The sequence below is a fragment of the Archocentrus centrarchus genome, chromosome 17 (genome assembly GCF_007364275.1).
Source record: "Archocentrus centrarchus isolate MPI-CPG fArcCen1 chromosome 17, fArcCen1, whole genome shotgun sequence".
In the NCBI taxonomy this organism is placed as follows: Eukaryota; Metazoa; Chordata; class Actinopteri; order Cichliformes; family Cichlidae; genus Archocentrus; species Archocentrus centrarchus.
Window position 1 is genome coordinate 13101329 of NC_044362.1, and position 14505 is coordinate 13115833.

At 40.1% G+C, this 14505-nt stretch overlaps 1 protein-coding gene and 1 pseudogene across 1 annotated transcript; both read left to right on the forward strand.

Moving 5' to 3' along the window:
• Nucleotides 1–446: 446 nt before the first annotated feature.
• Nucleotides 447–1816, forward strand: LOC115795568 (retinol-binding protein 2-like; annotated as a pseudogene).
• A 1726-nt stretch (nt 1817–3542) lies between these two features.
• copb2 (COPI coat complex subunit beta 2) lies at nt 3543–11770 on the forward strand. The gene is made up of 22 exons (XM_030752502.1): nt 3543–3692; nt 4121–4258; nt 4402–4488; nt 5975–6101; nt 6247–6395; nt 6737–6883; nt 6996–7095; nt 7204–7346; nt 7563–7762; nt 7869–7979; nt 8087–8175; nt 8274–8380; nt 8584–8727; nt 8909–9039; nt 9257–9464; nt 9590–9700; nt 9820–10034; nt 10150–10288; nt 10413–10550; nt 10711–10788; nt 10938–11075; nt 11291–11770. The coding sequence occupies exons 1-22, from the start codon at nt 3690–3692 to the stop codon at nt 11384–11386; spliced, it is 2799 nt and encodes a 932-aa protein (XP_030608362.1). The 5' UTR covers nt 3543–3689; the 3' UTR covers nt 11387–11770.
• The last annotated feature ends 2735 nt before the right edge of the window (nt 11771–14505 follow it).

Genomic DNA, 14505 nt, shown 5'->3' on the forward strand with positions numbered 1-14505 from the left:
GTTCAAATGTTAAAACAGACCAAATAAAGGAAAACACTGTTACAGAGTAGCTTCTCCTGTCTGCACATTGTATACTGACCCTTGCTGCAGTGTGTACGTGTGCGTTTACATTAAGAGTGATGGTGATGGCACACTTTAACGAAGGCGTCCACAGATGTGTCCGTGGCAACCTCCATCAGTGACCCCAGAAAGCATGGAGGAGAACTGTTGGTCCTCACCATCCTGCTCTAAAATCAGTGCCTCTGCCGATCCTCTTCAAGCTATAAACTCACTCATCGACCGCTCTGTGCCCTCATGCCCCCCCAACACACACACACACACACACACACACACACACACACACACACACACACACACACACACACACACACACACACACACACTCATATAAAAGCAAGAGGGCACCCTGCCTCTTCCCCGTTCTTACACTGTTTAGTCCACACACAATGGCTCCAGCTGGTGGAGCAGACCTCAGTGGAAAATGGATACTGGAGTCCCGTGAGAAATTTGAGGATTGCCTGAAAGCATTGAGTAAGACACCTTACATTCTGTTACATTCAATTTTAGTTTCAAATCTTTTTGTTAAGAGAATGTTATAGTTGGGTCTAACCAGGAACTACTTCAAAAAAAATTTAAGAAGACGAAGAAGTGGGTGAAATTATCCACATTACATCATCTGCCTCTAATAGTCATGTATATTCTGCTACTAGATATTGACTTTGCTACAAGGAAAATTGCCATCTCGCTATCTCAGACCAAGGTGGTTGTCCAAGATGGGGACAAGTTGGACTTTAAAACACTGAGCGCATTTAGGAATCATGAGCTCACCTTCACTGTAGGGGTGAGTTCACCTCTGGACTCCAGATGTCATGAGTCAGTTTGTCCCAGGTCGCTGCAACAACAGGTCCTTAAAAAATAAATCCATCTTGCACACAGAAGCTGAAGAATAATACGTCACAAGCATTGTGGACATGCTGTATTCATGTTTTTCTTTCTTTTTTTTTTTCATTTTTACATTGTGATGAATACCCCTAAGTGTTGATTTATTTGAAGCTGGTGCTATTTATTATCTTAGTCTGTACTTGTATAAGAAGATATGGTATATAAAAAAGAAAAAGCTGAGTACCACAACATTTAGTATCACAATCTCATCATTGCAACTGACATCAAGCTGGGCAAAATACAGTGTTCCCAAATACTGCACGCCATATTGCACTAATTCTGTTTTAGCTTTATTCACCAAAGGCAAGTAGACTGGACTAAAACAAATTTGATTTATTGCCTATTGCACTAGCATGAAAGCAATAATAAGCTGGTTAATCTTCAGCATGTGAGAAGCAGTGGCGTAAGCTTATCTGCAGATGAAATTCCTTATCACAGTGTTCAGTCAAAAATACATTATCCTGGCTTAATATTGGGTTAATTGTTTAACTGTTGTCTGCAGAGTCTGGTGAAGTGAGAGGGGGACAAGCTGACAGTGATGTGCACTCAGAAAGGCAAGAAGGCCAACCGTGGCTGGAAGCACTGGATCAAAGGAGACAAACTCTGCTTGGTGGGCTGACAGTACTGATTTCGATATTTAGATTCTTTTTGAAAGATTGTGCTGACTGATAATAGTGAAATGGCTTTCATTAGTAGGATGTGCTGCATAATCAGTGTGACTGCCAAGTATAAAATGGCCAGTTATAACATTGTTAATTGTTCTTTTTTTGTGTGGTGATCCCTCTGCTAAATAACTTTAACCGATTCCATTTCCTCCGCAGGAGCTGACATGTGAAGATGTAGTTGTCTTCAGGTGTTCAAGAGAAAAGAATAACAAGGTCAATGCTTCTCAGTAAATGTGACATGTTTTACTAAATATATGAACAGAATCAATGCATAAAGGTATTTGTTTTGGACTTTTTCCTATTATGAACCAACTATAAGTCTGGGTGTTTCCAGAGCATCTAACAACAGAAACAGTGACGTGATAGCAATGGAAAAATTATTTTACGCATTTATTATAACCTGCACATAAGACTGAACTAACAACGACTGAAAGATCTTTTATAAATGAATGGTTGCCTTAAATGTATCCAAACTATAAAGCATTATCTGCTGGATCCATCTCAAATGATGATCTATTTTAAATGTAGGTTTACACAACTACTACAGTAAGAAATAAACAAACAGAATAAATAAATTTGATTCAACTAACATATTCTACAGAAATAAACAGTTGTGGTCAGAAGTTTACATACACTCATCATGAGTGTCATGGTGATTTGGGGCTTTTAATGATTTCTTTGAATTGTTCTCTTTCCAGTGTGGAATGATTGTACAGCATACATCTATAAAGACTTTTAAAGACATGCTAAAATTTCACAGCAGTCATTATTGCAGCTTATTGTTGGGTCATAATTTTTTTTTTTTTTAAATAGGAGAATGTCAAGTAGAATATATTTGAAAAATATGATGAGTTGGAATGACCTAGGTCTTTGGAAATATAAAATATGCACATATTTGAAAAAATCATTTTCTGAGCTCTAATTACAGTACCATCTGGAAACTCCAGGATTTTGTTCTACATGGATTTGACAATCTAGTGATATTTTTTTATGGAAAAAATTCAACTATGTCCCATTCAGAAATTGTCACTAGTTGTCTTTTGCAATGTGAAGTTTTTATTAGTGGTGCTCAGATATGGGACTTTGCAGGAGTGCTGAACTTTTTTTCATATTTTAACTAGCCAGTAGTCAGAATTTTGTTTTTTATCGTATATGTCTCAAATTACAGATCCTGATTCATTCTGATGGTCAGAAAGACCAGTGAAAAGTTCAGGCAATTTCTTTAATAATTTTTAAGATATCTTTATCTAACTTTGGACCAAAAAGTTTTTAATTGGACCTGGTGCTGTGCCAAAAATGTTTGTCTGCCAAAAACTGAATTCCAATGTTTCTATGTGTTTTTGATTTGTAGCATTTTTGCTTATATTGGTAAATAGATTTTAATCAGCAGAATTTATGAAGAGTTTATATATAAATGAAGAAATTTGTGACTCTTATTATGATTCTGCATTGTTGTATCTAGTTTATAATCAATAAAGTCCGTTTCTTTGTCTTTATAGAACTGAGATGTTATATTTGTTGTAATTTTAGCAGCCGTCTTGGCCAGATCTGTCTTTAAAAATACATTTTTAACATCACTGACAGTTTTCACCCTGATAAATAATAAAAATATAAGTCAGTTTGCCAAAAAAAGTGATTGCAGCTTCTACCTTGTGATAGGAATGTTGTTTCTGACTCAGAATTATTTAAGGGCCAAAATTCATTTACAACAGTTTAAATACAGGCAATCTTTTTTTTTTTTTTTTTTTTTTTTTGGCAGATGATTCTTTTTGGCACAACGCCGGTCAAGCAAAAGGTCCACGCTGATTTGGATGCAATGACCCCTACAATGTTTACAGACAGCCCACAGCATAGACATGGCCTACAGTGACACCGTGGCAGCCTGATGAGCGACTGCAGCAAAGCTCACGGGTATTGTCACGTCAGCGCTTCCACAGCTCAACTCACGCGAGATTGCGTGTCAGGAAGTTCCACGTCAGTGTCCAGTAGGCTGCTCACTGGAAAATCGCAACATTTGGACCCCGATTGAAGCTGTTCACAACACATTTATCTGATCTTACTGTGACAACACGGGGATAAAACATGGTAATATACATTTAAAATACTTCCGAGTGTCTGTTTGTTTCCATACATGTCATCTTATTTGCTTTTAAAAGAGACGTGAATCACTGTCAAATAATAAGATCTTGCAGCTAGCTTAGCGGCTAATTAGCTTGAGTTAGCACGGCAGCTTGTAGCTAACGGCCATTAGGATTTCCAATCTGAGCTTTTTTCTGTTTCTGTATGTACGTACATTTGATCTGGGTTAGTTGCCGAGTTATTATTAGAGAGTGCACAATAACAGGATTGGCTTGATTAAACTGAATGTTGGGTTGAACGCTGGCTGCTAACCGATGCTTTGGTTTGCTTCAGGTTGTGTTGTTTGACGCTCCATTGCTTTTGAGAAACATTTTAACATTCAGTATAAGGGTTTTAACAACGTTGGGAAACACTGATATCTTCCGTCGTTTCAGCCTCTGAGGCTGGACATTAAGCGGAGGCTGACAGCCAGGTCAGACCGGGTGAAGAGTGTGGATCTTCACCCAACTGAGCCGTGGATGCTGGCCAGTCTGTACAACGGCAGCGTCTGTGTGTGGAACCATGAAACTCAGGTATGAAGCCAAGGTGACAGTCGTGCATTGTTGCTTATATATTAAAAAAAAAAAAAAAAGACCACCGACTATACATCCATGTAGATGATCACTGATGTGTCACATCCATATGTTGCAAACTATAAGCCAGCCCTCTTTTCCAGACTCTTGTCAAGACTTTTGAAGTGTGTGACCTGCCAGTCAGAGCTTCTAAATTTGTGGCGAGGAAGAACTGGGTCATCACAGGAGCGGTGAGTGACATTTATCTGTTTATGGTGTGCTCAAAGCTCTGAATGACAAAAATGATAGAAAAATACAGTAAATACAATACAGTAAAAATAAGCTGCTCCACTCAAGGTGTTGTATGTTAAAATAAATACTCCAAAGTTAAATAATATTATGTACAATGTAAACAAGACGTGGTAATTGAAAATAGTCTGGGTGTCATAGGGAATACTTGTAAAGTTTGATGATCACAAGTAGGAATGATTTCCAATGGCATTCTGTGGTGCACTGAGGTGGAATGAGGCTTTTGCTGAACATGGACTCCTGACTGTTCAGCATGTCGTGGAGAGGGTGTGAAGGACTGGCCAGTATTGTATGTAACTTTGACAGCATCCTCTTTTCTGGCACTGCCAACAGAGAGTCCGTTTCCAGACCCACAACATTACTCACCCTGTGGATCAATTTATTGAATATGTTGATGTCTTCCATCCTCAGTCTGCTGCCCAGCACATTATAGCATAGAGCAGGGATCCTCAAATCCAGGCCTCGAGGTCCGGTGTCCTGCTGGTTTTAGGTGTGTCTCTGCTTCAACATACCTGAGTCAAATATAGAAGTCATTAGCAGGACTCTGGAGAGCTTGACTGCATACTGAGGAGGCAATTCAGCCATTTAATTCAGGTGTGTTGGATCAGGGACACATCTAAAACCTGCAGGACACCGGCCCTCGAGGCCTGGATTTGAGGATCCCTGGCATAGAGGATGGCACTGGCCACCACAGACATAAAACATCCTGTGCATCATCCAGCAGATATTAAAAGACCTCAGTCATGTCTGAAAATAGAGTCACGCCTGGTCCTTTTTGTAGGGGTCTTCTGTATTTTTAGGGAAGTCCAGCTTATTGTCAGTCTGGTATTTGTAATGATGTATAGAAACAGGGGTCACCAGTGTTCTAATCCTCCTGATATCCACAATCAGCTTTTCGTTTTTGCCGCATTTAGCTGGTTCCGCTCACACTACATAACAAAGTTGCTCACCATATCCCTGTTTTCATTGCCCTTCCTGATACACCCCATTAGAAAACCTCTGAAGGTGCAAAGTTTCTGTGCAGTAGGTGAAGTTTGTGGAGCAAAGAATGAAGAGAAAGAGAGAGAGGATAATCCCCTGCGGGGCACTGGTGTTGCTGTCACTGTTTGAGACACAGTGCTGCAATTGCACATACTGTGGTCTGCCAGTCAAGTAGTCAACTATCCAGGGAGGCATCAAGTAAAGGCACCTGCATCTAGTAAAAGCAATAGTAGTACTAAATAGTAACTGTTAAGTAATACTTTTGAAACCTAATGGCATGAAGAGAGTATGAACAGTAATGTGTTTTTGGATGTTGTGCTTCAGATGTTATGTGCATTAAGACTTTGAAGGGCAGAGTCACATGATCGTATTATTTTCCAGTCTTGTCAGATTCTTAAGATGATGCGTTTTTAAGTAATAATCAAGCATTTTATTATCCCTGCATAGGATGACATGCAGATTCGTGTGTTCAACTACAACACCTTGGAGCGGGTCCATATGTTTGAGGCGCACTCTGACTACATTCGTTGCATTGCTGTCCATCCAACACAGCCATACATCCTCACCAGCAGCGGTACGCTATTAAACTCATAGTTTGTTTTTTTAATTTGTGCTATCCTGCATACTTGTACTTCATAGATCACACTACGAAGAGCTGTCTTTATTACAGTGTATTTATGTGTTCACACATGCATGATTGTGTTTTTGTGTCAATGCAGATGACATGTTGATCAAGCTGTGGGACTGGGATAAGAAGTGGTCATGCAGCCAGGTGTTTGAGGGCCACACTCATTATGTTATGCAGATTGTCATCAACCCCAAGGACAACAATCAGTTTGCCAGTGCTTCCTTGGATAGAACAATTAAGGTAGGGGCCACTTGCTTTGTATGTTGTCAGTCCTGTTGCTACTAAAGCTGAGTCCTGTCTCAGGTGCTAATACTTGAGAAGCATTTATGCAGAAAAAAGGTATCCAGCTGGAATCTGAGATTGTCATCCTCAAAAAAAGGATAATTTTTAAGGTATTAAGGCTGTTAATGTGTTTATTATTTTGTAATGTTGAAGAAAAAAATGATGTAAAATAGGTATTCATTTTTGAAATGTCATTTAGCCCCTATCTAATTTTCACAAGGTTTTATACTGTAGTGAAAAGTTATATGCAGTTAAATGTTCCTGAAGTTTATGTATTCATGTTCTTGGGGTTCTTACAGGTTTGGCAGCTTGGCTCTTCATCTCCCAATTTCACATTGGAGGGTCATGAGAAAGGAGTAAATTGTATTGATTACTACAGCGGAGGAGACAAGCCCTACCTGATATCTGGGGCTGATGATCGCCAGGTCAAGATTTGGGACTACCAGGTAGGAGAATTTCACTTGATTTTTGTGTTGGTGCATTTAGTGGTACTAATAAGAGTTAATTCAGCATTGTGAGCATGTGAATGTTCCATATATTTCTCACTGTGTGTTGTAGAACAAGACCTGCGTTCAGACTCTGGAGGGCCACGCCCAAAATGTCTCTTGCGTTAGCTTCCACCCAGAGCTGCCCATCATTATTACTGGATCAGAGGATGGTGAGCAGGAATCCCAGTCATCCTAACTGCTGTACACCCACAGAATGCATCTGCCTCATGGCCTCATTAATCACTGCGTTATGGACTGTGTTTCTTCTCCCTCTACAGGGACGGTGCGCATTTGGCACTCGAGCACTTACCGCCTGGAGAGCACACTGAACTATGGCATGGAGCGAGTGTGGTGTGTGTGCGGCCTCAGGGGCTCCAACAATGTGGCACTAGGCTATGATGAAGGCAGCATCATTATCAAGGTGAGGGGAAGGAAAAGTGTTTGTTTAAAAAAAAAAAGTCATGATGATTTTTGAGAAAGTCGTTTATGAAAGTTTTTGTTCAGCAAAAAGTTCAAGTGTCTTAAAAAGAAATTTATTCCAAGATGTAATGTTTAGTAAGTGGATTAACTTGTTCAAAACTAACATTTCTTTCAATCTCTTCCAAATTCTCTCCTTCTGTCTTCCACTGTTGCATAGGTGGGTCGGGAGGAGCCGGCCATGTCTATGGACACCAATGGCAAAATCATCTGGGCCAAACACAGTGAAATACAACAGGCCAACCTGAAGGCCATGGGTGATGCTGAAATCAAGGATGGAGAGAGGCTGCCGCTGGCTGTCAAAGACATGGGCAGCTGTGAGATTTACCCTCAAACCATCCAACACAACCCTAATGGAAGGTACCCATACACTCGCTCTAGCCCTTTTTATAAATGTTTATTTCTGCTCAATTTACAGTAACATTTCTATCAGAGAAGCTTCATCAACAGCTTTTGTGGTTACCAGGTTTGTTGTGGTGTGCGGAGATGGAGAGTACATCATCTACACCGCTATGGCTTTGAGAAACAAGAGCTTCGGCTCAGCCCAGGAGTTTGTCTGGGCACACGATTCCTCTGAGTAAGTAAACGGTTTGAAAACCATTCAGTACCAGTGAAAGATTTCTATGTCCATGCTAATCCATTTCTGCTCTCTGATTAACTAACATCTCAATTTCTTTATAAAAGATATGCCATCAGAGAGAGCAACAGCGTTGTCAAAATCTTCAAAAACTTCAAAGAAAAGAAATCTTTTAAGCCTGACTTTGGAGCTGAAGGTAAGGAAACCTTAGCTGCATGATAGATTTGTGGGATTGGAAGTGGAACTAAGTTGGTTATCTTCCTCACCGGATGTTTCTCCATTTCTGCTCTACAGGAATCTATGGCGGTTTCTTGCTCGGGGTGAGGTCAGTGAACGGCCTGGCATTTTATGACTGGGAGAACACAGAGTTAATCCGCCGCATTGAGATCCAGCCCAAGCATGTAAGACTGACTTGTTACTGAGTTCGATTTTTGTCCTAAGGCCTCTGTGCCTTGAAGTCACTTCTGTAACTTTATTTTTAGCACTGCTCTATATAAATAACTTAGTAAATGACTGCCAGAAGCTGTTGTCCAGTAATTCTTGTAGCTCTCTTTTATTCTCACTCTCATTGAACTTTCTTCCTCGTTTCTCATGTTTTTTCCAGATCTTCTGGTCAGACTCTGGTGAACTGGTCTGCATTGCAACAGAGGAGTCCTTCTTCATTCTGCGCTACCTGGCAGATAAAGTCACTGCCTCCCAAGAGAACAATGAAGGAGTGACAGAGGATGGTATTGAAGATGCCTTTGAGGTAGGTGTGTGGATGTGGATGCATTCACATCCTTTGTTAAAGTGTATTGTTCATTTCTGCTTGCGCTCAAAAGACTTGTGTGAGTGTGTGAACTAATAAACCTTTAGTTTCAAATTTCAGTGCTCAGAATAGTGGAGTACTTCAGTTAAGAAACATATTTGACCTTTTACGACATATTCAGGTCCAGGGAGAGATCCAGGAAATTGTGAAGACTGGACTGTGGGTTGGAGACTGCTTCATTTACACCAGTTCTGTAAACAGACTCAACTATTATGTTGGAGGAGAGATTGTCACAATTGCACACTTGGACAGGTAAGAATACAGACTAATTAGGCTTGAGTTTAATGGGGATGAGAATTACATTAAATATAACTGCTCTCCCAACTTTATTGGAAACATGGTGAGTGTATATCCAACAACGGGGAAACTCTGCTCAGTAGGTGATCACAGTAAAAATGTAATAGTTTGATGCTGCATCTAGAAAAAAAAATGAGTTGGTGCTGTTCAACACCTACTTCCTTTTCTGCAGGACCATGTACCTACTGGGTTACATACCAAAAGATGACCGTCTGTATCTGGGAGACAAAGAACTCAATATTGTGAGCTACTCACTGCTGGTCTCTGTCCTGGAGTACCAGACCGCTGTAATGAGGAGGGACTTTGGAATGGCTGACAAGGTGCTACCCACCATCCCTAAAGAGCAGAGGACCAGGGTGGCACATTTCCTGGAGAAACAGGTCAGGAAAGGCAATTCATTCAGCTTGAAACACAACAACTGGAATAATTTGGGGCTGTTAGGTTATTTTTGTGGTTGTTTTGAATTGTATTTATGCTGAAGGTTTCCATTTCTTTGTCTCATCAGGGTTTTAAGCAGCAGGCCCTGGCAGTGTCCACAGACCCTGAGCATAGGTTTGAGTTGGCCTTGCAGCTGGGAGAGCTGAAGATTGCTTACCAGCTGGCTGTAGAAGCAGAGGTATGTGCATAGAAGCAAACTCTGTGTCAAAGGCTTGACCACGATTGTAATTTGATGTCATGACGAATCCAGTTTTCTGTCCAGTGTATTTCTGATATTTGTCACTCTCTTCTCTACAGTCAGAGCAGAAGTGGAAGCAGCTAGCAGAGTTGGCTATCAGTAAGTGCCAATTTGGCCTGGCCCAAGAGTGCCTGCATCACGCCCAGGATTATGGTGGCCTACTTCTCCTTGCCACGGCCTCCGGTAATGCTGTCATGGTGGGCAAGCTGGCCGAGGGGGCAGAAAGGGACGGCAAGAACAATGTAGCCTTCATGACCTACTTCCTTCAGGGAAAGTAAGTGTAAGATGCGTGAGCCTGGAGGAACAAATTGGGGAATAGATTTATATTGCTCACACTGAAAATGTGGCCACTGGGGTGATTCATCCGTGCTGTCGTGCTTTCTCCACAGACTTGATCAGTGTTTGGAACTTCTGATCAGAACAAACAGACTACCTGAAGCTGCCTTCCTGGCTCGTACTTACTTACCAAGCCAGGTGTCCCGTGTGGTCAAATTGTGGAGGGAGAGTCTGGCCAAGGTCAACCAGAAGGTTAGTTAGGTCCTTAAGATTTTTGTTTTGGTTGTAATATTGTTACAATCAAACAACATCAGTCTAGGTGAGAGAAATGTATCTATTCTTGGTCATGACCTGTTCTTCTACATCTTCATCGTAGGCGGCTGAATCCCTAGCAGATCCTACAGAATATGAGAATCTTTTCCCCGGCCTGAAAGAAGCCTTTGCAGCTGAACACTATCTGAGAGAAACCTGCTTGGGCACCACGAGGCCTGCTAAAGACTATCCACTTGTTACAGTAAGCTGTATGACTTTGATCAAAATAGCTACTTTTGCAGGGAGAAGTCATTTTAAATCACTGATGACTTTAGTAAAAAAATAAGGGACATTCTGAGGTAAAATACCCCTGTTAATGCTACTCTGCCAGTACTTCTGAATTTGTATCTCACCTTTTTCAGCCCAATGAAGACAGGAACATTCTTGAAGAGGCCCAGGGATATGAGCCCAAAGGAACCTTCTTACCTCCTGTCACTAAGGTTTGCATACAGTATCATATATGTTGGTACCTTTTGTATTAACCTGATTACAGTTTATTGTTCTGTACCTTCTGTAGGCTGTTTAAAAAATAGCTAGATAAATAAGTGCTACGTAAAATTCAAAACTTTCCTTGTTTAACTCCCGTCAGACAAAAGATGAAGAGGCAGCAGCTCCCGTTGCTGCAGTGATGCCTTCACAGCCTGAACCTGCTGATCCGGCAGCAGTGGAGGAGGAGGAGGAGAAAGAGGCTGAAATCCATGCATTCTCACTGTCACAGAAAGATAAGGTAAGACTTCCTGCTGTTTAGTTTTGATTTGTTTACTATGCATTTTATGTCACACAAAAACCTTTAATTTATCAATACCCCTTAAAATATGGAACTGATGTTTTAAGTTTTATTCTTACAGCACAACTTATACTGTTCCAAGTGGATGATGTAAAATCAAATAAATGGGACATTGTAACAAAGACTTTACCTTTTTGTGTGGTCTGTTTCTCTAGATTCTGGATGAGCTAGAGGTGGACCTGGACAACATGGAGCTGGATGACATCGATACCACAGATGTTAACCTTGATGATGACTTCCTAGATGATTGATTGATTCCTGCCACCATTCTTCTCCTAAGCAGTCGTCAGAGTATATTTAAAAGAAAGAGAGAGACCAAATCCCTTTCCCCACCTTTTTTTTTTTTTTTTTTTTTGTATTTGCCCATAAAAATGTTATGTTGTCATATCCACCCACTGCAGTGTCAGCATTTGAGTAGCAGATCATGACATCAGTAATGTTTTATTCTCAGAAGAAAGGTGAACGGGCTGTGTCTATTTCAGATTCTTCATTTTGTAAACCATTTATTGTTTGAAAATTGCAAACTAACTGTCCACTGGTCCATATTTTATTACTCCTTGCTTTTTGTTTTGTTTTTTCTGTTATGGCAAGTGAAAGTTCACTCAGTCCAATAAACTGGTTGCTGTACATATTCACATTTGACTAAAGAGTGTCTTGCTCCTATTAGTTACCTCAAAAAGTAAAATGCAGGTTTCATAATGAAGCATGATAAGAGACCTGTGAAAAAACACAGATATCACTGCATAATAAACAATAGGCACAACATGACAAGAAATAAAACACAAAGTCAGTACAAAAAGCCTGATAGAGGAAAATATGGCCTGTTTGGGAAAATTCCAATAATGTCAGTCTTGTAAATATCAGGCAAAAAAAAAATCAACCGAGACTGCCTATAAAAAAATGGGACGACCTACGAACACGCCTTTCAGCTTATAATGGCAGCAGCAGCAGCACAGGTGTAATTAATATTAACAGTGTCTCTGTTATATGTGGGTGTGGCACTAAGTCATACATGACTAATATGCAGGCTTTACAAGGTTGAAGTTGTTATGCACAGTCTGAGAAAGGACCATTGTACATCCTTCCAACTGTTTTGGACAGTTGAAACTACTTAATGCTAATAATTAAATGTTAAAACACAAACAGCAATCACATTGGTGACAAGATAACTAGCAGTCTAGAAGTTAAAATTAGCTCCACATTTACAAGCTGCAATATCATTTTGAAAAGATATAATTTATTCAGAAAAGAACTGTTCTGCATAGAGTACTTTTACCTTTAGTACTTTTAAGACTTTTTTTTTTTTTTTTTTTTTTTTTTTTTACTTACTGTGACATTACCATTTGCCACTGCGTTTTTCTATCCAGGTATGCTTTCACTGCACTGGCAGTGTGTTTAAGATCATTGTCATGCTGAAAAATGAAGCTGTTGCCAATTAGACACTTTCTACATGGTACTGTATAGTGGATCAAAATCTAATGATACTTTTCTGCATTCATAATTCCATAAGTTTTAAAGGCAGTGTTTGATATTGTAATATTCCTACACTTTTAGATGCCATACATTTGGTTTAAAGATACTTTTAATAGTCCTTCCTTTATTATTAATGACATTTTGACAAGTAGCAAAAGTACAGGTGAAACAAATGACATAAATGATCTTTATAAATGTAAATTCAGGCATATTCTAGCCCTGTACTTTTGCTATGTGTCGAAATGTCATTAATAATAAAGGAAGGACTATTAAAGTATCTTTCAGCCAAATGTATGCCACCTTAAAGTGAAGACATGCTCGTGTAAGATTTTACAGCACACCTCAAAGCAAGAGACGTGTTTCACAGCAGCTATTTTGATTTGAAATTGCAGGTAAACACAGGCTTTACTTATAACAATAATTAATTATTAACAATAAATAATTACATTTGTGCTTAAATATGACAGAACCTTCATCAATGTCAGTTATACTTGTGCTATAAAACAGGTGTATAGTGTGAACAATGGAGATATTAACTGCAGTATTTTAATGATGATGCATTGAGTCATAAATGTTCTTTGACTTGCTGATGTGGGAAAAAACAAATTATCTTGATAACAAAATTGAAACACTGCCTTTCAATCACTCTGATTAGACTTCTGCTCAGCCTGGTTGGTGCTATCATAGCAATTACAAGGAATCAGCAAATCCATACACAAATAAAAATGACTTGTTGGATTTCCAAACTTCCTCTTGGCTGTTTTCAGGCTTTAGGTAATGTAGCCCATGATAGGAGACTTTAGCTACTCACAGGACCTTACTGACCTGATCTGGTCTTCTTCTTTCAGCTGCTCCCTTTAAGGGTCGCCACAGTAGGTCATCTTGCCTCCATTTCACCCTATCCCCAGCATCCTCTTCTGTCATACCAGCCCTCTGCATGTCCTCCTTTACTACATCCATGAATCTTCTCTGAGGTCTTCCTCTTTTCCTCCTGCCTGTCAGCTCTATATTCAACATTCTCTGTCCAATATATCCACTATCCCTCTTCTCCTCAAGTCCAAACCATCTCAGCCTTGCCTCTCTAATTTTGTCTCCAAACTGCTCAACCTAATCTGTCCCTCTGATGTTCTCATTTCTAATCCTGTCCATCCTGGTCACTCCCAGTGAAAATCTTAGCATCTTCAACCCTCCCACTTCCAGCTTGGCCTCCTGTGTTTTTATCAGTGCCACAGTCTCCAAACTATACATCACCACTGACTTCCTCATGCAGTACCACAGTTCTTCTATTATATGCTTTCTCTAGATCCACAAAGACAGCGCAGCTCCTTTTGACCTTCTCTATACTTCTCCATCAACACTCTCAAAGGAAACATCATAGTGCTCTTTCTCACCATGAAGCCACACTGCTGCTCACTGATCGTCACCTCTCTTCTTAACCTAGCTTCAGCAACTCTTCCCCTTATCTTCACATTATGGCTCATCAACTTTAGCCGTCTTTGGCTGCTACAGCTCTGTACATCATCCTTATTCTTGAAAATCAATACCAGTACACTTCTTCTCCATTCCTCAGGCATCACTCACTCACTCTCCAGGATCGTGTTACACAGTCTGGTCAAAAAGTCCACTGCCCTGTCTCCCAGACATCTCCATATCTCCACAGGTAGGTCATCTGGGCCAACTACCTTTTACTCTTCTCTTCATAGGTGTCCTCAGTTCCCCCTCTGCTGTATGATAGGAGGGTCTTAAGAGCGTGAAAGAATGACAGGAGCTTTTAAATTCTTGCAACCCCCCCCCCCATGTAGATTTCTGCCTACTGCAACTTAAAAATGCAAAGAAGATATTTACATTTGTCTTTCATCTTACAGCTGAGATGCTGTTGTATAAAGTAAATCTAAAT

Excerpts from the sequence above, each read along its gene's own strand:
- copb2 (XM_030752502.1), top strand. Across the intron at positions 4,259-4,401 it reads TGTGGAACCATGAAACTCAG|ACTCTTGTCAAGACTTTTGA; the intron begins GTATGAAGCCAA and ends CCTCTTTTCCAG. Across the intron at positions 7,763-7,868 it reads CAACACAACCCTAATGGAAG|GTTTGTTGTGGTGTGCGGAG; the intron begins GTACCCATACAC and ends TGTGGTTACCAG.